Raw genomic sequence first — 24,619 nt, forward strand, 5'->3', positions numbered from 1 at the left:
GAACAGGCTAGTAATAGGGGTTGGAACAATTTCAGCGGAAAATTTTAGAAAGAGAAGGTCCAGATTGTCTAGCCCAGCTGATTTGTAGGGATCCTGATTTTTTATCTCTTTCAGAACATCGGCTGTCTGGATTTGGGTGAAGGAGAAGCGGAGGGGGGGCTTGTGCAAGTTGCTACAGGGGGTGTTGAGATGTTGGCCGGGGTAGGGGTAGCCAGATGAAAATCATGGCCAGCCGTAGAAAAGTGCTTATTGAAATGATCAATTATCGTAGATTTATCGGTGGTGACAATGTTTCCTATCCTCAGTGCAGTGGGCAAGTTGGTCAGAATGATATCTAAGAGGGTGCCCATGGTTACGGATTTAGGGTTGTACCTAGTGGGTTCCTTGATAATTTGTGTAAGATTGAGGGGATCTAGCTTAGATTGTAGGACGGCCTGGGGTGTTAAGCATTTCCCAGTTTTTAGGTCACCTAACAGTACGAGCTCTGAAGATAGATGGGGGCAATCAATTCACATATGGTGTCCAGGGCACAGCTGGGGGCTGAAGGTGGTCTATAACAAGCGCCAAGGGTGAGAGACTTGTTTCTGGAAAGGTGGATTTTTAAAAGTAGATGCTCGAATTGTTTGGGCACAGACCTGGATAGTATGACCTGGAGCCTAGCACGAGGCTAGCTCCAGGCTAACTGGTGCTTGCTACTGGACAGAGACGTTAGCCAGGAGTAGCCACTCGGTTAGCAGCTAGCCAGCTGCGATGACCTGTTGTAAAAGGTTCAGAGCTTGCGGTAGGAATCAGGAGATGTGGTTGAGAAAAAAACAGTCTGATATGCTCTGGGTTGAATAGCGCTGTGCAGACTGGCAGGAGTTGACCTTGCTGAGGCTAGCTAATGACCGCTAGCAGTGGCTAACTGACTACTAGCTAGTTAGCTGGCTAGTTTCTGTTCGGGGTTCCGGTTCTATAAAAAATAGCAGATCCATACCACATTGGGTGAGGCGGGTTGCAGAAGAGTATGTTGAAATTGAGGTTAAAAATATAAAAACTATATACGAAATATATATGAAGAAAAAATGATGTATACACGACAAAGACAAAGACGTCTGATTGCTACGCCATCTTCGATAAGCAACAATGATGGTGTTGGAGTTGTGTTTGGCCATGCAGTCATGGGTGGACAGGGAGTACAGGAAGGGACTGAGCACGCACCCCTGAGGCCCCCGTGTTGAGGATCAGCGGGGCAGATGTGGTGTTACCTAACACCTGGGGGTGCACGTTAGGAAGTCCAGGATCCAGTTGCAGAGGGAGATGTTTAGTACAAGTGTCCTTAGCTTAGGGATGAGCTTTGATGGCACTATGGTGTTGAACGCTGAGCTGTAGTCAATGAATAGCATTCTCACGTAGGTGTTCCTTTTCTCCAGGTGGGAAAGGGCAGTGTGGAGTGCAATAGAGATTGCATCATCCGTGGATCTGTTGGGGCGGTATGCAAATTAGAGTGGGTCTAGTGTTTCTGGGATAATGGTGTCGATGTGAGTCATGACCAGCCTTTCAAAGTACTTCACGGCTACAGACGTGAGTGCTATGGGTCGGTAGTCATTTAGGCAGGTTACCTTGGGGTTCTTGGGTACAACGACAATGGTGGTCTGCTTGAAACATGCTGGTATTACAGACTCGGTCAAGGACAGGTTAAAAATGTCAGTGAAGACACTTGCCTGTTGGTCAGCGCATGCTCGTAGTACATGTTCTGGTAATCCTAACTGGCCCTGCGGCCTTGTAAATGTTGACCTGTTTAAAGGTCTTACTCACATCGGCTGCGGAGAGCGTGATCATACAGTCATCTGGAAAAGCTGATGCTCTCATGCATGCTTCAGTGTTGCTTGCCTCGAAGCGAGCATAGAAGGCATTTAGCTCGTCTGGTAGGCTCGTGTCACTGGGCAGCTCGCGGCTGTGCTTCCCTTTGTAGTCTGTAATAGTTTGCAAGCCCTGCCACATCCGACGAGTGTCAGATCCGGTGTAGTACAATTCGATCTTAGTCCTGTATTGATGCTTTGCCTGTTTGATGGTTCGTCTGAGGGCATAGCGGAATTTCTTATGAGTGTATGGGTTAGAGTCCCGCTCCTTGAAAGCGGCAGTTCTACCCTTTAGCTCAGTGTGGATGTTGCCTGTAATACATGGCTTCTGGATGGGGTATGTACAGTACGTACGGTCACTGTGGGAATGACATCATCGATGCACTTATTGAAGACAGTTTTCTCATGCTACTGGTCTACTGGTAGGGAAATGGACAGGACATAATGGACTGCAATGGACAGTGGCGGCTCAGATGAGAAACATTTTCAAGGGCTATCCATTTTGAACATGTGCCATTAGGAGGACGAACTGAAACACTATCTGAAGAAGAACATGAACAAACGCCAGAAGGATGTGTGCCGTGAAGGGGGGTGGTGGTCAACCGTGCCTGGAATTGATTTAGCTTATCCCCCAAAAAATATTATTTGGGTTATCTGGTGGATTGTGGAGGTCTGCACACTGAGAAATGTATTGCAATTTAAACTAAGTGTCACGTATGCTCCCTCTCCGGCCTTTAGATCACCAGGCTGCTTGTTATGGCGCACACCTGTCACCATCGCGCACCTGCGCGTCGTCAGACTCACCTGGACTCCATCACTTCCCTGATAACCTTCCCTATATGTGTCACTCCCTTTGGTTCCTTCGCTAGGCATCATTGTTTCTGTTTCAGTTTCATGTCTGTGTGCTGTTAGTTTTTCTTGTTTTGGATTATGTTTATTTTATTAAAACACTCACTCACTGAACTTGCTTCCTGACTCTCATTTAAGTAATTTAGCAGACGCTCTTATCCAGAGCGACTTACAAATTGGTGCATTCACCTTATGACATCCAGTGGAACAGCCACTTTACAATAGTGCATCTAAATCTTTTAAGGGGGGGGGGGGGGGTTCAGAAGGATTGCTTTATCCTATCCTAGGTATTCCTTGAAGAGGTGGGGTTTCAGGTGTCTCCGGAAGGTGGTGATTGACTCCGCTGTCCTGGCGTCGTGAGGGAGTTTGTTCCACCATTGGGGTGCCAGAGCAGCGAACAGTTTTGACTGGGCTGAGCGGGAACTGTACTTCCTCAGTGGTAGGGAGGCGAGCAGGCCAGAGGTGGATGAACGCAGTGCCCTTGTTTGGGTGTAGGGCCTGATCAGAGCCTGAAGGTACTGAGGTGCCGTTCCCCTCACAACTCCGTAGGCAAGCACCATGGTCTTGTAGCGGATGCGAGCTTCAACTGGAAGCCAGTGGAGAGAGCGGAGGAGCGGGGTGACGTGAGAGAACTTGGGAAGGTTGAACACCAGACGGGCTGCGGCGTTCTGAAAGAGTTGTAGGGGTTTAATAGCACAGGCAGGGAGCCCAGCCAACAGCGAGTTGCAGTAATCCAGACGGGAGATGACAAGTGCCTGGATTAGGACCTGCGCCGCTTCCTGTGTGAGGCAGGGTCGTACTCTGCGGATGTTGTAGAGCATGAACCTACAGGAACGGGTCACCGCCTTGATGTTAGTTGAGAACGACAGGGTGTTGTCCAGGATCACGCCAAGGTTCTTAGCGCTCTGGGAGGAGGACACAATGGAGTTGTCAACCGTGATGGCGAGATCATGGAACGGGCAGTCCTTCCCCGGGAGGAAGAGCAGCTCCGTATTGTCGAGGTTCAGCTTGAGGTGGTGATCCGTCATCCACACTGATATGTCTGCCAGACATGCCGAGATGCGATTCGCCACCTGGTCATCAGAAGGGGGAAAGGAGAAGATTAATTGTGTGTCGTCTGCATAGCAATGATAGGAGAGACCATGTGAGGTTATGACAGAGCCAAGTGACTTGGTGTATAGCGAGAATAGGAGAGGGCCTAGAACAGAGCCCTGGGGGACACCAGTGGTGAGAGCGCGTGGTGAGGAGACAGATTCTCGCGACCTGTCAGGTAGGACACTCAGCACATATTGTTACAGTAAGAATGCATTGAGACATGCATTGAGACACCATCCTGTCATTACCACTAATGGAGGCAATGATGAGAAAAGTTCATGCCTGAAAAATAAGTTCAATGTATATTCTGCCAGTGTGAGGTTCTTAAATTAAAGTGAATCAACGTGAAGCACTAAGGACTGTCATTCTAAATTTGGGATGGATAATGTATCAAATGTATCGATGATATGGAAAGGCAAGGCTTCTAAAGACAAAGCTGTAGCCTAAAATGTGAGGAGAGCCACTAGATTGTAGCTTGGGCTAACCTTTCCCCAATCTCATTCTTATCAAGGTTGGTGTGAAACTGTTGTAACGTGTTCTCTCTCGTCCCTGTGAAATGTTATTAACATGTTATAAGGTGATCGGTGCCTCTCTGGCTGATAAGATTTCAGCAGCTATCCTGTTTTCTGCTCCTCCAGAGGATGGTGAAACTAATGGCCTGCTAACTCTGGATGAGCTCTCATTTCCCCCTGTAGATACGGATGATGAGTAATGATTGAAGGTTGCTGTCATTGAACAAGAATTGTTAAACAACAGGGTTTTACGTTTTGACTAAGTTGATGTCCCAGGGACAGTGGAAAAACATGGGTTAATCCAAACCGATTGTGGTAAGATATGGAAATAATGGTTAACACAGAGATTTATTCACCTCTGAATCTACAGATCCCTTGTGTATGTATTTTTGATACTCACTCCCATTAATACAAGTATAACCTTTATTATGATTATAGTATTACCATACTAATTGGATCGTACAACCGAGAATGAAGGGCTTGAAATGAAGTGTGTTCTGTGTTCTATTTATGTGCTGTTCTAATAACCAATTTCTGTGTTCATGCAAGTGACTGATTGGACGAATCCTCACTTATCAGTATCTGCAATTTGGCAGTACGCCTAGACCTTGTTTTGAAAATGAGAGATATCTCAGTTTCAAGGTCTCAGCTTAGAGATAAGAAGCCTTGTGAGGTATTGGTCTGCCACATGTTACGAACCAGTATTGGTTGGTCACATGAATGAAGCAAAACGGTAATGATGAATTAATCATACAAATATAACTTGTCTCTGTATAGCCGTATGGAAGACAATTGCTGGGACTACCCCAGCAGAGCTTCTGACAGTTTGTTGGAACCTCTCCAGCACGCTGAAAATAAACAATTACTAATTTAAGATTGACTTTGAGTGTCCCTGTGTAAGAATTTCCACAACAGCAAATCCAGCTACTTTCCGCATGTGCTGGAGTTGTAGGCAAACTCATGGAAAACAAAAAATGAAAATGCTGCACACTTGTTCCCAGGTTATATTTATTTATGACAACATTTCGTCTTCATCAGGAATCCATATCCCAAGTGGAAGGTCCTATATATGACCCGTTTCAGGAAACTAGGCGTATGTCACGGGTCACTACTTTACAGGAGAGGCGTTTGAACGTAAACTTTTTCTTTCAATCAAAATGTTTTTTTGGGATGGCAGCCTTCTCGAACATGTGACCTTTCATGTACCTTAATAACAAACTTGTATGCCATCTGTAAATATGAATAAAATGGTTAAATTCGCATAGTTGTTTAAGCCACAGAAGAAGTTAGCAACCTTCCCACTAGCCATGATTGGCTGAGATAAGTAGGGGGCTGGACATGCTGAGAGATGAGTTTGGATTGGTCTGCCATATAGCACGCTTCGGTCTATTTGAGCTGGCCAATAGGTAATCCTGTCTAACTCAGCTTTTTTTAATGAATCGTTATAAAACTTTAAAAAAGACTTGACTATGCAAGTATCAGTAGAACATCACTGCAACAAGCAGTTTTATGAACGCTCAACACCGGTTGAATATGGCCGGTGTCAGTAAATGTCGGCAAAAAGGCGTCATACAAGGAGACTGGTCTAATGCCTCCCATCAAAAAGAGAGCTGGCCCAAGCAAGCACAGCTTACACCTGAAGCATGAGGACTTGCAGCGAGTGGTGAACTTCATCAACAGATACACAGAGGATAATGCAATAGTATTACCAGGACGCCACCCAGGACACAAACACTTTGGTGGAAAGCTGCTGCCATCCCATGTGACAAAAGCAGCAGTGTGGCGTCTCTACAAGGAATTGAACACTTGGTATGTAAAGCACAAACAACACGTTTTCATTATTTAACTGACCAACATGACTGGCATTACTTTTATTGATCTCACATTATTTCTGTATTTTCCAGAGGTACGTGTAGTCGGGCTGTGTGATCATTTTAACTTCCACTTTCCAAGATGATGTTTATGTAGGCAGTGCTGCTGCTCTGCACATTTGTAGGTAAGTGAAACCTGTAATGATGCATTACAAAATTGTATCACGTTTTACATTTGCTTTTCATTATCTTATCTTAATGTTCTTTTGTTGTTTGCAGGTGCACTATCCTTCTGAGCCTATGCAGCCAGGTCCCATCTACTTTTTAACTCTTCGCAAGCGTGGCTTGTTTGCTGTCTGCTGTGAAGGAATACCACAACAAGTCAACTACTTGATTGATGTAGGCATGTCATCCAGCAAAGGCAGCAGCTCAGTCATCAACTACATGCACCATTTCTTTACCAACTGCGGAATTGTGGAAACACGTGTGGACCTGAATTGTGATAGCTGCAGTGGCCAAAACAAGAACAAGTGTTTGCTCTGGTATTGTGCCTGGAGGACCATGCACAAGCTCCACCACAGTCTGGACCTTCACCTCCTGATCACAGGCCACACCAAGTTAGCCTCCGACTGGTGCTTCAGCCTCATCAAGCAGCGCTTCAGAAAGACCAGAGTGAACACTTTGTCTGAGATTGCTGGTGTTGTGAAAGACAGCACTGTGACAGGGGTCAACATCCCACAGCTGGTTGGACTGGAGGATGGTACGGTGCTGGTGGAAAGCTATGTCTTGCAACAACACCTGACACCGTACGTTAGGCCGCTGCCACAGTTCAAGCAGTACCAGCACTTCAGGTGAATATCCTTTTCAGTGCATTGTATGAGGTTATTCTTCTTATCTAAACTTGGGAGGTGAATTGATGTTGTGCAAGGTTGTAATGTCTTAATTCTTTTTGTTATTTCCTTTTACAGCTTTCATGCTCTGGAGCCTGGTGTTGTTGTCGCCAAGGAGCGTTCTCAGTCGTTACCAGGTTTCAGCTGCTGCGCAACGCTGACATCCTCCCTTAGAAGGTCTACCTGTACAAGAACCACCTGGACTGGACACAGCTAGACAAGCTGATCTTTTTGAGAAGATCAGGGAGTTTTGCGATGAAGAGGCTATGGACATCACATGCCCTGCACCAAAGTCAAGGGCAGGAAAGAAACAAGCTCTCCGAATATAGATTCCCTTGTTCATGCGTGGTCCGGACGGACCAGTCATCAGCACTATCTGCAGTGCCTAGTTGCTGCTAAACATTTTTTTATCCTGCTGCTTAGCCACTTTTCCCCTGATTGTGTGCATAGAACTACCTCATCTATCACTATCGTTATTGATATTGTTCGTGTACATACTGTATATTTTCTTTATATTGACATGATCTATTCCTGATATTGCTACTATGCAAGTAACCATTTGGCTGTACCATTTATACTCTCTGTAGAGACCCATCCACTTGCAAGACAAATGTTGATATATAAAATGAATACTGATATGTGTGGTTGTAACAAGATTTTGTGACATACGACACAGACTCACGAAACACAAATGCTTTGTTTGTAAGTTATGTCTGAGTGTTGGAGTGTGCCCCTGGCTATTTGTCATAAAAAATTAATTAAAAACAATTGGGTCGTCTGGTTTAAGGAATTTGAAATTATTTTTACTTACTTATGATTTTAACTTAAGTATTTATATGTTTGGCAACTTTTACTTCACTACATTCCAAAAGAAAATAATGTACTTTTAACTACATACATTTTCCCTGACACCCAAAAGTACTTGACAGGAAAATTGTCCCATTCACAAATGTATCAAGAGAACATCCCTGGTCATCCCTACTGCATTTGATCTCACTAAACACATGCTTCGTTTGTAAATGTCTGAGTGTTGGAGTGTGCCCCCGGCTATCCGCCAATATTTTTTTTTTTTTAACAATTTGGTTCATCTGGTTTAATATAAGGAATTTGAAATTATTAATACTTTTACTTTTGATACTTAAGTATTTTTAAAACCAAATACCTTTACTCAAGTAGTATTATACTGGGTGACACTTTTACTTCAGTCATTTTCTATTGAGGTATCTTTACATCTGGACACTTTCTGTTTACCTGGAATGTTTCATTATTGTAGACTACTACCACTTTTAGTCTTAATCTTTACTACACTACTCACTGTTTAGCACATGGTCTCACATGTGAATCCTTAAAGAGATGGGTGACGCTGGCTTAAGAGGGTGTGAACAATGCTGAATGGGTGTACCCAAAGGAGTGCTCTCCAGTAGGTACCAAAAATATTCCAAGGCCCTTTTCTCAAAAGTGAGTTTACAAGTTTATCGACTTTCAAAGCAGAAATACTTTCCCATTGTTCCTCAACTGTAGTGTATGATATAACCTTTTCTAGCTCTGAGTCTGTTATCAAATGTAAAAAAACACCATTTAACATTTTGCTACATAAGACCGAATCCATGTAAAGACTGATATTTTTTTATAATCTGTTAAGCCATTACAATTATAACTGGCTATACTTATTTCACCCCTTATCGTAACTAGATACTATTCTCAGTCTAAATTGACCATAATTAGTGCTTGTTAATTTACTGTGGTAAGAGGTATTATGACGGTAAACATTCGAGACTTCAAATGTCTGATGTTTAGAATTCAAGAAACAGGTTCTAGTAATATTTGTTTTATTCCCTTGTCTGTTTGCCTGTGAAGCAGTGCCACAGATGTTAGAAAATGTGTTCAAGATATTATGTGTGTAGTAAATCTGAGTAGGTTGATGTGTATGATATTGGATGTGATTTAGTGAGTGGGCGTGATGTCTGGATAAGAGTAAGACTACAACATGTAATGTCTAAATAAATAATAACCCAGCCAATTTGCATGGTTGAGTGTCTATGTGTGTCACATGAAGTGAGTATTACCTTAATATTCAGGATGATAATTGTAATCCACATCGTATCACCATCATATTTGCATTATAGTTTTAATTGAAAAAAACATCCCAGCATTTCCATAGCAATTGAAATTTCACATGATTATGAAATTGCTATAGATACTGCTTTACTACAGTACAAATGTATCCCTTACAATATATTATTATTCCCCATCCTACCTGTTCTGATATCTTCCCATTGCTTGTTGTAAACATAGACAAACATGTAGACAAAGGCATACAAAAGATAGACAAAAGAAAACATTAAATGATAGAAAAGTTCTCAACAATAGAGAGAGGAGAGGAGAGAGAGGGAGATAAGTGAAGAGAAAGAGAGCGTGAGAGAAGAGCGATCAAGTGTGTGTGTGTGTGTGTGTGTGTGTGTGTGTGTGTGTGTGTGTGTGTGTGTGTGTGTGTGTGTGTGTGTGTGTGTGTGTGTGTGTGTGTGTGTGTGTGTGTGTGTGTGTGTGTGTGTGTGTGTGTAAGCAAGCGTGTAATTGGGTGCGTGTGTACGCATATCAACTTCATAGTGTTCAGATATTTATTTTCAAGGACATTAAAGAACCCCCCCCACACATTGTTAAAGGGATAGTTTACTAAATTGAATTTGGGTTTTCTAACCCTGTAAACTTTCTATGGACCGGCTATGACAGCAGCCCATGCTTTGGTTTTGTTTATCTGGCTACTGTTTCAAATTAAAACTTTCTTGCATTTTTTTTAATTTTTGAGGTGGAGCGACCCATATGGCTCTGAGGTCGGGCTGGTCCATTTGTTGAGGCTGGTCTGAAAGGTTTTTAAAGTGTCAAGTGATTCTTAACCAAGGAATCATGCCTTAATTATATCCTGTTATTCATTGAGATTGATTACTCTTTCACATAAACATTTCCAATATGAGAAAGTACTGGATGTACTTTTCCAACCCCACTTTGCAATGTTATATTCTTCAATGGAAGCTTCTTTAACATCAGATATGTGCAGTGCAGTGTCCCTCAGGGCAGTTGCCTCGGGCCGTTACGCTTCTCTATTTTTACAAATGATGATAGGAAAAAATACATTTCTGTCCTACTAATGCTGTGTTTTTATGGTCTCCCCTCTAGCTCCCTACAGTTAGACTGGGCGTATGGTCAAGGAAAATGGGTTTTTCCAGAGATAGCTTGAGCTGACAATGACTTGGTGATAAACTCCTAAAGCCGGCATTCCATAGACAAAATGTGGTGTGTGTGACCCGAGATAGAGATAGCCTGGAAGAGTTTCGAACAATCCCTCATTGTTCTAATCATCCTGGCATCTGGGAAACTAAGCCGGGGTCAGGTTGAAACGGCACCGGGTTTGGATTACCACAGGATGACTTATGATGCCCCAATCTGCACAGGAGGGGTGGAACCAGCAATGACTAAGCATCTTTCATGTCAGCTGTATAAAAACTCTGCATTGTCTGTAAGGGTTAGGCTGCTCAGCCCAACAGTCTTATTGTAATAATTTATCAATATTAAATGAAGATGATTGTTTGAAGAAATTACAAAGTCTCTCTCAGTATGAATTTCCACGACAGGCTCTACAGAGGGTAGTGCGTACGGCCCAGTATATCACTGGGGGAAAGCTTCCTGCCATTCAGGACCTATATACTAGGCGGTGTCAGAGGAAGGCCCAAAAAATGATCAAAGACTCCAGTCACCCAAATCATAGACTGTTCTCTCTGCTACCGCACGGCAAGCCGTACTGGAGTGCCAGTCTAGGTCCAAAAGACTTCTTAACAGCTTCTACCCCCAAGCTACAAGAATGCTGAACAATTAATCAAATGGGGCCCACCTACTTACTGTTTATTATCTATGCATAGTCACTTTACCCCTACCTACATGTACAAATGACCTTGACCAACCTGTACCCCCGCACATTGGTACCGGCACCCCCCTGTATATAGCTTTGTTAATATGTAATTACATGTTTTACTTTAGTTTATTTAGTAAATATTTTCTTAACCAACAATGCAGTTCAAGAAATAGAGTTAAGGGCTTGTAAGTAAGCATTTCGTGGTAAGGTCTACACTTGTTGTATTCGGTGAATGTGACAAATAACATTTGATTAGATTTTTTATTTGTTTATTTCTATGTCTTGAGGTGGCTCAATGGCTATACCGAATCAATTGTCATATAAGAACAATGTAGTTACATAGGAAATGCTTGTAATTATCATGTGCAGTGCCTTCAGAAAGTATTCACACCTGTTGCCTTTTCCCACATTTTGTTGTGTTACAAGGTGGGATTATAATTGATTTAATTGGTATTTTTTCTCAACGATCTACACAAAATACTCTAATGTCAAAGTGGAAGAAAAATTGGAACATTAGTTGGTCTCTCTTTGAGTCTTTCTGGGTAAGTCAAAGATCTTTGCACAACTGGATTGTATAACATTTGTACATTATTCTTCTTAAAATTCTTCAAGCTCTGTCAAGTTGGTTGTTGATCCTTGCTAGACACCCATTTTCAAGTCTTGCCATAGATTCTGAAGCCTATTTAAGTCAAAACTGTAACTAGGCCACTCAGGAACGATCAATGTCTTGGTAAGCAACTCCTGTATTTGTCTCCCATTGTCTGTTGGAAAGCAAACTGAACCAGATATTCCTTTACGATTTGGCCTAAGATTAGCTCTATTACGTTTCTTTTTATCAAAAGAAAACCCCTCCCTAGTCTTTGCCGATGACAAGCATACCCATAACATGATGCAGCCACCACCATACTTGAAAATATGGAGCGTTGTACTCTGTAATGTGTTGGTTTGGATTTTCCCCGAACATAACACTTTGTATTTAGGACATAAAGTTAATTTGTTTGCCACATTTTTATCAGTTTTACTTTAGTGCTTTATTAAAAACAGGATGCATGCTTTGAAATAATTTGATTTTGTACAGGCTTTCTTCCTTACACTCTGTCATTTAGGTTAGTATTGAGTAACTACAATGTTGTTGATCCATCCTCAGTTTTCTCACAGCCATTAAACTCTCTACCTGTTTTAAAGTCACTATTGGCCTCATGGTGAAATATATATCCCTGAGCGGTTTACTTCCTCTCCGGCAACTGACTTAGGAAGGACACCTGTATCTTTGTAGTGACTGGGTGAATTAATAGACCATCCACAGTGAAATTAATAACTTCACCATGCTCAAAGGGATATTCAATGTCTGCTTTTTTTTACCAATGCTAAAACAGGAAAGGGCCTTCCCCAAACTGTTGCCACAAAGTTGGAAGCAGAAATTAATCTAGAATGTTCTATGCTGTACCGTTAAGAGTTCCCTTCATTGGAACTAAGGGGCCTAGCCCGAACCAGGAAAAACAGCCCCAGACCATTATAGTTGGCAAATCCATTCGGGCAGGTAGCGTTCTCCTGGTATCCGCCAAACCCAGATTCGTTCTTCGGACTGTCAGATGGCTTACCGCCCCAATAGGTCCACAGACGACACAATCGCAATCGCAATCACACTGCACACTACCCTAACCCATCTGGACAAGAGGAAAACCTATGTAAGAATGCTGTTCATCGACTACAGCTCAGCATTTAACACCATAGTACCCTCCATACTCGTCATTAAGCTCGAGACCCTGGGTCTTGACCCCGCCCTGTGCAACTGGGTCCTGGACTTTGACGGGCTGCCCCCAGGTGGTGAGGGGAGAAAACAACCTCTCCACCCCGCTGATCCTCAACACTGGGGCCCCATCACTCCAGAGAATGCGTTTCCACTGCTCCAGAGTCCAATGGCGGCAAACTTTACACCTCTCCAGCCAATGCTTGGCATTGCGCATGGTGACCTTAGGCTTGTGTGCGGCTGCTAGGCCATGGAAACCTATTTTGTGAAACTCTCGACGAACAGCTCTTATGCTGATGCAGTTTGGAACTCTGTAGTGAGTGTTGCAATCGAGGACAGATGATTTGTGAGCTTGTGTGGCCTACCACTAAGAGCACTTACAGTTGACCGAGGCAGCTCTAATATGGCAGAAATTTGACGAACTGACTTGTTGGAAAGGTGGCATCCTATGACGGTGATACATTGAAAGTCACTGAGCTCTTCAGTAAGGCCATTCTACTGCTAATTTTTGTCTATGGAGATTGCATGTCTGTGTGCTTGATTTTATACACCTGTCTTAAACTGGTTTGTCTGAAATAGCCAAATCAACTAATTTGAAGGGATGTCCACATACTTTTGTGTATGTGACTCACCACCTGGATTCGGTCTTATGTAGCAAAACATGAAATGGTGTTTTTTACGTTGGATAAAAGTAGAGACTCAGCGCTACAAAATGGTATATCATACACTGCATTTGAGGAACAACGGGAAAGTAATTCTACTATGAAAGTTGATCAACTTGTAAACTCACTTTTGATAAAATTGCCTTTGAATGTTTTGGTATCCAATGAAGAGCTCTTCTTTGTCTACACCCATTCAGCATCGTTCACACCCTCTTAAGCTTTAGCCCCACCCATCTCATTTCACTCTTGGAGCGTACACTTTACGCTCTGACCGATGATTTGTTTACCTCTGGATAAAATGAAAACAGCCTAACCAGTTCTACTGGCAACAATTTAATTACGCTTTTTCGCAGATGTTTACTGACACCGGCCATATTCAACAGGTGGTGTACACACTTCACGTAACGTTAGCTAACGAGCCAGCCAGCTAACGTTAGCTAGTTAAACAACAATGAACAAAGTGCCAACAATGAACAAAGTGCCAACAATGCCTAACATTAGGCTCTAACTAGAATTGCAAATGGCTCTGGGAAACAAATAATAACGTCAGCTAGGGTGCCAGCCAGCTAACATTAGATAGCTTGCTAACAATTTGCAGATGTAATCCGGAGACAGGTGTTTTCTCCATCTCTTTTGCTATCATACTCTAATTCCACTGATTTCAAAAGTTGATCCTCCAGAAAGTGGAGAACAACACCTATGCAGCTCAACTACACAATACATGTTTTTTTCAAAAGCCGCGTTCGACAGGATTACCAACACAGATTTACCAGCTCAAATAGACAGCAGCCTTCAATACGACAGACCAATCCTCTCTCCTCTCTCGGCATGTCCACTCAGCCAATCATGGCTAGGGGGAAGGTTGCCAACTTTTTCTGTAGCTTAACCAACAAGGCTTGTAATTTAACAATTTAATTCAAATTTACAGATGGCATACAAGTATGTTTTTAAGGCACATGAAAGTTGTGATGGACATTCGAACGACTCTCCTGTGAAGTCGTGACTTGCGACATATGCCTAGTTTCATGAATCGGGTCACATATATAGTGTATATTTTACTCTATTTGAGCGGATTGCCACATCCCTAAAATAGCCGTGTAACATTTTCACAAAATGTTATTGTGGGAAAAACAAAGTGAACGCTGCTTTCTCTTGGCCAGAGTTCAGATTATGACACTGTTAAAGCTGCTATCCTTCAGGCTTATGAGTTGGTCTCAGAGGCATACAGACAACAGTTCCGTAAATTACAAAAGATAGAATCAAAAAGCCATGCTGAGTTTGCAAGGGAACAAACATTTCTTTTTGATCTGTGGTGTGGTTCTCAATAGCTCAAGGACGTTGAGGATTTAAAGACACTCATACTCAAAAATTGCCTTCACAAAAGAGTTTCTACCTACATTTATGAGCACAAGGATCTCACTCTTGAAAAAGCTGCAGCTCTGGCAGATGAGTTTGTGATGGCACATAAAACTTCCTTCACAAACAATGCACCCATTAGTTATCCCTATGCAAAAAGCAATCCAGAGAAGTCACATCCAAAGGTTTCGGTCCTTTTCTACAGTGCCCAAAGAAAGATCGACAGAACAGTTTTTTTGTATATGCCAGTTTGTCATTATTACCGTGAGAAAGGACACATTGTCTCTGTGTCCTAAGTTGCAAAAAAATGATGTTTCTTCTCGTGGGAGCCCTCCAGCCCATTAAGTCTCTGGTTGGGACTGGCGTATCTCCAAAACAAATTTTGGATCAGATGTGTATTAACCCTTGGTTTCAGACAGGTTCGTGTCTATGCAGAGTGGTGACGCTGTTAAGCAACTAGTGAAGATACTGAGAGACACTGGTGCAGCCTTTAATTTTGGAGGGACTTTTGCTGTTGGGGCAGCCCGTTGTTGTCTGAGACACTTCAGCAACTGGTTACAGTGTGTTAATACAAGGCATGGAGATGGGTTGCGTGGAAGTTCCTTTGTATAATGTGGAACTCAAGTCTGATCTTGTTTCTGGTTCTGTTGTCATTGGAGTGATTCCTAGCCTACCAATGAAGGGGCTCATTCATTTTGGAAAATGATTTGGCTGGAGGGAAGGCCGTGCCACATCCTGTAGTTTGTAAGGAACCCTGAGTAGAGGAACCTAATGGGTTATCAGAAAAGTACCCTAGAGTGTTCCCAATGTGTGCCGTTACGTGCTATGTCCAAGAAAGTCTCTGGGAGAAAGTCTAGTGTTGAGGAAGATGTCAGCGATCCCACAGTGGTTGATCTGTCTTAGACGTTTATGGGTGATCCTGATTTCACAATTTATTTTGACGGCACATTTTGCCATTTTGGAGATGAGTTCTGTTTTGGTTGGGCTCGTTCCAAGGATAAGAGTTATAAAAATGTACGTGATTTTACCTCTTTTCAGAACTTCAGTTTTAGGCAGCTATAGAAAGACTAACAAATAGAAAAAAAGTCGAAAAATATTGTCAAGAAAAAATGGTGTGTATATATATTTACAAAAAATAAGGTGGCTGTTCTGCCTGGCATTTAAGTGTCGACAGCCAGTAGACACAATGTTAATAAATTGGAGGAGGCGACGTATTTAAATAGCGACGCATTTAAGTTGATCATGTTGTGAGATGGATGTTATTTTCTGTTGGTTGTGAGCAAACTTTTCCAACAAAAATATAGGATATATTTGTTGTCTTAGGGGGGGAAATGTTACAGGCTTCGATTTTTCCATATATATTTTGAGGTTGGACGTTAGGTATCACCTCGTTTGTCAATTGGCGTCATCTCGTTAGTTGGAAGGTGTTTCACCAGTGCTGATCCAGGTGATATTTAAGAGTGGCTGGCCCAGTGCTCCAGTTGTCTTGAGAGATGTTGGCCATCCCTATTTGAGTTCTAGACAAACAATCCTTTATCTAATCATCCCTGTTTATGTTGTTTTTCTTCACTTTTTGTATTTCTTCCTTCTTTCTTCCTTTTTTAAAAGTTTGGTGGGGGTTTTTCTTTTGTTTGACTCTTCTTGGGCAAATTTAGTGGGTGGTCATGGTGGGGGTCTTTTAGGTCCCAGTTGTTGTTGCTAGTCAAGTTTCAATTGACACCCCCATGAGTGGGATCAGTTGTGGAACCGTTCAACTAATCTTCAAACCATCGAATTCTACAACTATCATCACCCAACTGAGAACCATCGATACAGCTGGCTAGCCTATCTTCAAAGAATCATCTTCCAGAGCGAGTGGAAGCAGAGTGACTTCTGTAGTTCTGTTCAGGACTACATGACGGATCACCGGTTGCCGGGCGAAGGCAGTTGAGAGCAACAGTAGAAGAGACGGGTGGGGACCCCTTTTGGGGACCCCTTTTGGACAAGAGTGCCGCGGAAAGGGCCAAACAAACCCCTTTCCAAGAAAGCTTGGTTCCGACAGAGATACCCAAGGCATTTACACGTACAGTGCCTTGCAAAAGTCTTAATCCCCTTTGGCATTTTTCCTATTTTGTTGCATTACAGCCTGTAATTTAAATATATTTTTTATTTGGATTTTATGTAATGGACATACACAAAATAGTCCAAATTGGTGAAGTGAAATGAAAAAAATCACTTGCAACTAATTACCTTCAGAAGGCACATAATTAGTTAAGTAAAGTCCCCCTGTGTGCAATGTTTCACATGATCTGTCATGATCTCAGCATATGTATACACCTTTTCTGAAAGGCCCCACTAGTCTGCAACCCCACTAAGCAAGGGGCACCACTAAGCAAGGGGCACCACCAAGCAAGTGGCACTATGAAGACCAGGGAGCTCTCCAAACTGGTCAGGGACAAAGTTGTGGAGAAGTACAGATCAGGGTTGGGTTATAAAAAAATATCTGAAACTTGGAACATCCCAAGGAGCACCATTTAATCCATTATTAAAAAATAGAAAGAATATGGCACCACAACAAACCTGCCAAGAGAGGGCCGCCCACCCGAACTCACGGACCAGGCAAGGAGGGCATTAATCAGAAAGGAAAAAAGAGACCAAAGATAACCCTGAAGGAGCTGCAAAGCTCCACAGTGGAGATTGGAGTGTCTGTCCATAGGATCACTTTAAGCTGTACACTCCACAGAGCTGGGCTTTACGGAAAAGTGTTCAGAAAAAAGCCTTTGCTTAAAGAAGAAAATAATTTTTAAAAGCCATTGCTTAAAGAAGAAAATACAGTTTCGCAAAAAGGCATTTGGGAGACTCCGCAAACATATGGAAGAAGGTACTCTGGTCAGATGAGACTAAAATGTGCTTTTTGGCCATCAAGAAAACGCTATGTCCTGCGCAAACCCAGCACCTCTCATTACCCCGAGAACACCATCCCCAGAGTGGAGCATGGTGGTGGCAGCATCATGCTGTGGGGATGGTTTTCTTCGGTAGGGACTGGGAAACTGATTAGAGTTGAAGGAATGACGGATGGCATTAAATACAGGGAAGTTCTTGAGGGAAACCTGTTTCAGTCTTCCAGAGATTTTAGACTGGGACCGAGGATCACCTTCCAGCAGGACAATGACCCTAAGCATACTGCTAAAGCAACACTCGAGGGGTTTAAGGACAAACGTTTAAATGTCTTGGAATGGCCTAGTCAATGCTCAGACCTCAATCCAATTGAGAATCTGTGGTATGCCTTAAAGATTGCTGTACACCAGCGGAACCCATCCAACTTGAAGGAGCTGGAGCAGTTGTGCCTTGAAGAATGGGCACAAAATCCCAGTGGCTTGATGTGCCAAGCTTATAGAGACATACCTCAAGAGACTTGCAGCTGTAATTGCTGCAGAAGGTGGCTCTACAAAGTATTGACTTTGGGGGTGAATAGTTATGCACGCTCAAGTTCAGTTTGTCTTATTTCTTGTTTGTTTCACCATAAAAAAAAATATTTTGCATCTTCAAAGTGGTAGGCATGTTGTGTAAATCAAATGATACAAAAGAAATCTATTTTAATTCCAGGTTGTAAGACAGCAAAATAGGAAAAATGCCAAGGGGGTAAATTATTTCGCAAGCCACTGTATTCACATACATTCATGATTTCTTACTCCAAATGGGCGGCAGTTTGTGTGCAAAGTATATGATTACTGTGAGAGTAGTTTCTAAATCTACCAAAGTATTATGTCTCTGCCCCTCTCTATCTCCTTTGTAACAACCCCCCATATTGTCAGTATGCTAAGGCCTGTTTTAATGTATTACCTGTGTTACCATTTAGTTATTTAGTAAATAATTAATTAAACCAATTTGTGTAGTACTGAATCAAGTAAGGCTGGGGGTTTTGTAAATGCAGGAGGTTACGACTGTTCAGAATGATATGATATGAGGTTATAATTAATAGGTTGACTATTTTATGGATGTGATAGGTAAAGACCGTTAGACTTTAATTCGGGAGATGGTAACTCTTTAAACAATGGCTCTCGTGCTGCCCCAAATCCTAATGAGTTAAACGTTACATGATTAATTTAATCGGGTAACAATTAAACATAGTGTCACGATCGTTTGTAGAATTAACGGGCCAAGGCACAGCGTGCGTAGAGTTCCACACGTTTAATTAAAGAAACTCACCAAAACAATACAGAACAAACGAAACGTGAAGTCAAATGCAGTGCTCACAGGCAACTACATGCAAACAAACAAGATCCCACAAAAACCCAGTGGGAAAAGGCTGCCTAAATATGATCCCCAATCAGAGACAATGAAAAACAGCTGCCTCTGATTGGGAACCATACCAGGCCAACATAGATATACACTGCTCAAAAAAATAAAGGGAACACTTAAACAACACAATGTAACTCCAAGTCAATCACACTTCTGTGAAATCAAACTGTCCACTTAGGAAGCAACACAAATTGACAATACATTTCACATGCTGTTGTGTAAATGGAATAGACAGAAGGGGGAAATTATAGGCAATTAGCAAGACACCCCCAATAAAGGAGTGATTCTGCAGGTGGTGACCACAGACCACTTCTCAGTTCCTATGCTTCCTGGCTGATGTTTTGGTCACTTTTGAATGCTGGCGGTGCTCTCACTCTAGTGGTAGCATGAGACGGAGTCTACAACCCACACAAGTGGCTCAGGTAGTGCAGTTCATCCAGGATGGCACATCAATGCGAGCTGTGGCAAAAAGGTTTGCTGTGTCTGTCAGCGTAGTGTCCAGAGCATGGAGGCGCTACCAGGAGACAGGCCAGTACATCAGGAGACGTGGAGGAGGCCGTAGGAGGGCAACAACCCAGCAGCAGGACCGCTACCTCCGCCTTTGTGCAAGGAGGTGCACTGCCAGAGCCCTGCAAAATGACCTCCAGCAGGCCACAAATGTGCATGTGTCAGCATATGGTCTCACAAGGGGTCTGAGGATCTCATCTCGTTTATTTTTTTGAGCAGTGTATAATCACCTAGATAACCCACCCTAGTCACACCCCGACCTAACCAACATTGAGAATAAAAGGCTCTCTAAGGTCAGGGCGTGACATAGTTAGTTGACTAAATAAATAACAGTCATCAGATTAATGAAAGTAGAGTCACGACAGTAGCCAGTATGTAAAACAATCACATAAAAAAAAAATACATAAGTGAACCCTTTCATCAAAATAGCCGCTATCCACTAACACTACAACTACTGCCCATGCACACATTCTTATTCTGAAAACTGGAAAGAATCTACCTGTGTAGTCTACCTGCTATTAATTATAGTCACCCAAACCATTCTGCAATTTCATCTGACTCCGCTGATAAAGCTATGTTGACACTCTTCTTTTAATACTGCAATGTGGTTTCGATTGAGTCGCGTCCCTAAGACTTATTGGGATAGGGTGCCAAGAACCATCCCACACAAAAGCACATTGATGAATGCCAAGGTAGAATAGGGAGCCACATATGACATGCCTTTGTCAAACAAGATGAAAAATGGAGAGGAACTCAATGGTAGGTCATTACTCCTTATATGATATGCTATTTATCTAACGGAGTCACATTTTCTCCTCTGATGTACTGGCTCCCTAACTCTAAAGACCCTCTATTAGCTTGACTTTAGTTGTCTAAGCATTGAGAGGAGCAAGTTATTCATGCTCTATTTTCAAATCAAATGGGAGACAGTCGGACAGAACATTCTCCGTTTTAAAGGCCCAGGGAACGTTCTAAATTGGTTTGATTTCTACTGACCCTCTGCAGTCTACTGCATTATTTTTTCCCTTCGTGCCACTGAGTGTAGAGAAAGACGGAAAAACGAAACCTGGCACTGATTCGATTCAACTTTAAAAATTGCTGTGGGGGGGGGGGGGGGGGAGCAATAGAGATACAGCATGTGTGTGCGCACGAGCGTGTGTGTGTCAGAGATAACGAGATCTGTCTCTGTCACTACTGTAAATCCCAGAGGTAGAAACATCTCTGTACACACAAAGGAACTGCATTGTGGGATGAGTAATCTCGGATCTACATATGTAATTGGTTTCTGTGGTGGAGGCAGTCATTGTGAATGATGTTTGGCGTCCTTGGGGTCTTGGCTGCTGTTGCTATTAGTGAGATAGTAAACCAAAGTGGAAGCCTTGAATTACAATGCCTTTGAGGTGCATCACTGATTTACAGCCTGCATGTGTTTGCTAATACGGGCATGCAGCGGCCCACCAAAAACCCCAGGCAGGCTGACATTTGAACACAAGCCATATCAGCTATTGTGAATGTAGATAATTGCTGTGTTTTTGTTTATTCTGCAGTGGGTAGGGGGGTGTAGAAGCATTTCTTTGATGAAATTCATGTTTAATATTTCAATTAAATGTTATGGGCAAATTGTAGAATCGACATAATAGAAATTATGCCTCTAGTTCTGATGCTATACAACCAGGGGTCAAACTCATTCGACAAAAAATCGGAGCTGTGGAATATCACAAAATACGAATGCTGCAAAAAGGCACCATTTCACTTGAATCAAAAGGAGTTATTTGTAAACATGCGCATATTGTTTGTATGCAGATTTCAGGATATTTACATGAACATCTGTAGCCAATTGGATGGAAACCTAGCTACTGACAAGGATTTTATGCTGGGTGTTGAGATGCGTTAGCCTTCTTACTGTAACCAGAGAGAGAGAGAGAGAGCGTGAGCGAGAGAGAGTACTCTAGCACAACTGATTCAACTGGTCAACTAATCACCCAGATGAATTAGGTGTGCTTGTACTGTAACATAAAATAAGTGGAATGGCTGTGGCACTGAAGGAGACATTTTGGGAAAATGGCAGCGTGACATACACAGGTGCTCTTTACTCCAATTGTCTCAACATGTGACTGACCTTGTCTCTCTGCTGTGTGTTTGGCAGGGCCGGCATCGAAGATCGTCTCCCCCAAGCAGGACTGTGAGGAGCGCCAGAAGGACAAACTGGGCACCGACAAGGGCAGCGAGAGCGGCACCTCCCTCAACGAACTCTCCACCTCCAGCTCCGAGACCCACTCTGAGGCCACCTCGCCCCAGGACGGTCCCAACTTGGGTGGGGGAGGCGGCGGGGGATCCATGGCCCCCTGCGGAGCCCTCCAGTCTGTCTCTCGGCAGCCGAGCACCCTCACCCTTGGGCGGTCCTCCAAGAAGGGCTCGTCAGTGCAGTGGATGCAGCTGCCAGATAGGCGACGCAACAGCGAGCTCTTCCAGTCACTGATGGGGCGTGAGGGCGGCCTGAGCAGGAAGAAGAACACGGAGAGACCCAGCGCAGAGGAAGAGATGAAGCAGTGCATACAGGACTTTAACAACATCAAAATCCCACAGGCTTTCCCCGAGCGCAAGCGGCAGTGGCAGTCCGAACTACTCCAAAAGTATGGTCTATAGGGACCCTTTTCTATCACCATGCCACATGCAGTAGTCATTTTAATTTGGATTCCCTCCATTTGGCTGGTTTTAAGTGCTATGATTCGATCTAAAATGTCTTCCAGTTCAAATGAAGTTAAAAGGATCATCAACAAACTGTTTTTGTGAGGGGAGGCACAAGGTTAGTAAGCACATGCATTTCTGGGGCATATGTTAAAAGAAGCACAGCAGATCTCCCCTTTACTGGTATGTTGTCTCTTCAGTTCTAGATTGCATTGCAGATTACGTTTGAAACAATATGCCTATGTGAACAGTATATGACTACTGTACATTTAGTGGCCAGTTTATTAGGTACACCACCACGTTCACAAAAATGGTTCGCTCCTACAGACAGTAAGTCAGGTGGCTGTGGCATGCTATATAAAGCATGCAGACATGCAAAGAGGCATTCAGTTACTGTTCGACTGAATGTTAGAATGGGCAAAATACAGTTGAAGTCGGAAGTTTACATACGCCTTAGCCAAATACATTTAAACACAGTTTTTCACAATTTCTGACATTTATCCTAGTAGGAATTCCCTGTCTTAGGTCAGTTAGGATCACCACTTTATTTTAAGAATGTGAAATGTCAGAATAATAGTAGAGTGAATGATTAATTTCAGCTTTTCTTTCTTTCATCACATTCCCAGTGTGTCAGAAGTTTATATACACTGAATTAGTATTTGGTAGCATTGCCTTTAAATTGTTTAACTTGTGTCAAACGTTTTGGGTAGACTTCCACAAGCTTCCCACAATAAGTTGGGTGAATTTTGGCCATTCCTCCTGACAGAGCTGGTGTAACTGAGTCAGGTTTGTAGGCCTCCTTGCTTGCACACGCTTTTTCAGTTCTGCCCACAAATTTTCTATAGGATTGAGGTCAGGGCTTTGTGATGGCCACTCCAATACCTTGACTTTGTTGTCCTTAAGCCATTTTGCCACAACTTTGGAAGTATGCTTGGGATCATTGTCCATTTGGAAGACCCATTTGCGACCAAGCTTTAACTTCCTGACTGATGTCTTGAGATGTTGCTTCAATATAACCACACAATTTTTCATCCTCACGATGCCATCTATTTTGTGAAGTGCACCAGTCCCTCCTGCAGCAAAAGCACCCCCACAACATGATGCTGCCACCCCCGTGCTTCACGGTTGGGATGGTATTCTTCGGCTTGCAAGCATCCCCCTTTTTCCTCCTAACATAACAATGGTCATTATGGCCAAACAGTTTTATATTTGTTTCATCAGACCAGAGGACATTTCTCCAAAAAGTATGATCTTTGTCCCCATGTGCAGTTGCAAACCGTAGTCTGGCTTTTTTTTTACCCGGTACAAGATGGGTGTACCTAATAAACTGGTAACTGAGTGTATATTTCCATTATTGGACACATTCAGTGTCAGTGGATTGAAATTGTTGTGAATGCAGATGACTGTTGTTAACAAATAAGAAAACATAGATAAACTGTATACCGCTAAAGACTTAATTTAAAGTACATTATTCTCTCTGTAGATAATTAAGTGTTCAACATGTGAATTGTTTAAGAAGTTTGTAAATCCACGTAGTGGAAAGAGTGGAAGATGTCCATTCAGTATCTACCATGGACGTCCTTTGTGTTTACTGTTGTTGTCCATGGTCAATCTGTGAGTAATAATATTTATTGCTACTTTTTTATTCTACAATAAAAATATATCATGTTATGACACTTTTTAGTCCAGGACCAGACTTAATCAGTGTCTGGGAAACCAGCTTTGTATGTATAAATCTCTCAGTGCAGGGCTAAGAAAGGGGAAGACAATTTTCTTACAATGACTATAGAGGCTGGTTTTGTCATATTTTACATCAGGATTTGAACCTTGGGAAAAGTCATCCAATCAAAAACAATGGTTGGAGCAGCACCGTTTTGGAAATGTTTGTGTTTGTAGAGAACCACAGTAAATATGGTGTGCTGAAGACCAAGCCTTTGCTGCAGTGTTAACCTCAAGTCGTCTTTCTGTTGATCACCCAATAACTTTTATGAAAATCACTGAAAAATCAGATTATTCATCAATGGAAGTCTGTTTTTGTAAGTCCCTATTTGTTGAAAATCTTTTATCTAATAAAAGTGTCGCTTAACGAGGAAAAATCTGCTGGCCATTTTCATGAGTTTCCTGCTTCCCCAAAGACCTGAATTGGAGATCAGACGTTTTTCAATTATAACGAAGGTTAACATGCCTTGATGCTCTGTTTTGAGGCAATGCACATTGTCAAGGCTATCTATATTTGCTCTGCAGAGGTACACAAAGATCTGTGTATTATATCAGGTGGCCAGTATACGGCAGTTTTTTTGGTTGTGTGTACAGCACATTTTCAAGGCGAGATGTTTCGTTTTAAAGACATTTAATGCATTCAATAAAATATGTTATAAACACATTTTTCAGACATATTGTGTACAAAACAATTACGAATCCCTTACCATGAGCACAGTACACAAAGCAAAAACAAACCCAAGCTTAGTAA

The 24,619-nt window shown here is 42.5% G+C and overlaps 1 protein-coding gene across 1 annotated transcript in view; it reads left to right on the forward strand.

Annotated features, from left to right (window-relative positions):
* The window catches only part of LOC129827992 (BTB/POZ domain-containing protein KCTD8-like), a 61,987-nt gene extending 37,742 nt beyond the window's left edge, over positions 1 to 24,245 (forward strand). Inside the window, exon 2 of the mRNA XM_055889374.1 lies at positions 21,608 to 24,245. Coding sequence (XP_055745349.1) covers positions 21,608 to 22,107 — 500 coding nt within the window. The 3' untranslated portion in view covers positions 22,108 to 24,245. The remainder of the gene's footprint in view (positions 1 to 21,607) is intronic.
* The last annotated feature ends 374 nt before the right edge of the window (positions 24,246 to 24,619 follow it).

Source organism: Salvelinus fontinalis, chromosome 29, assembly GCF_029448725.1.
Source record: "Salvelinus fontinalis isolate EN_2023a chromosome 29, ASM2944872v1, whole genome shotgun sequence".
Taxonomy (NCBI): domain Eukaryota; kingdom Metazoa; phylum Chordata; class Actinopteri; order Salmoniformes; family Salmonidae; genus Salvelinus; species Salvelinus fontinalis.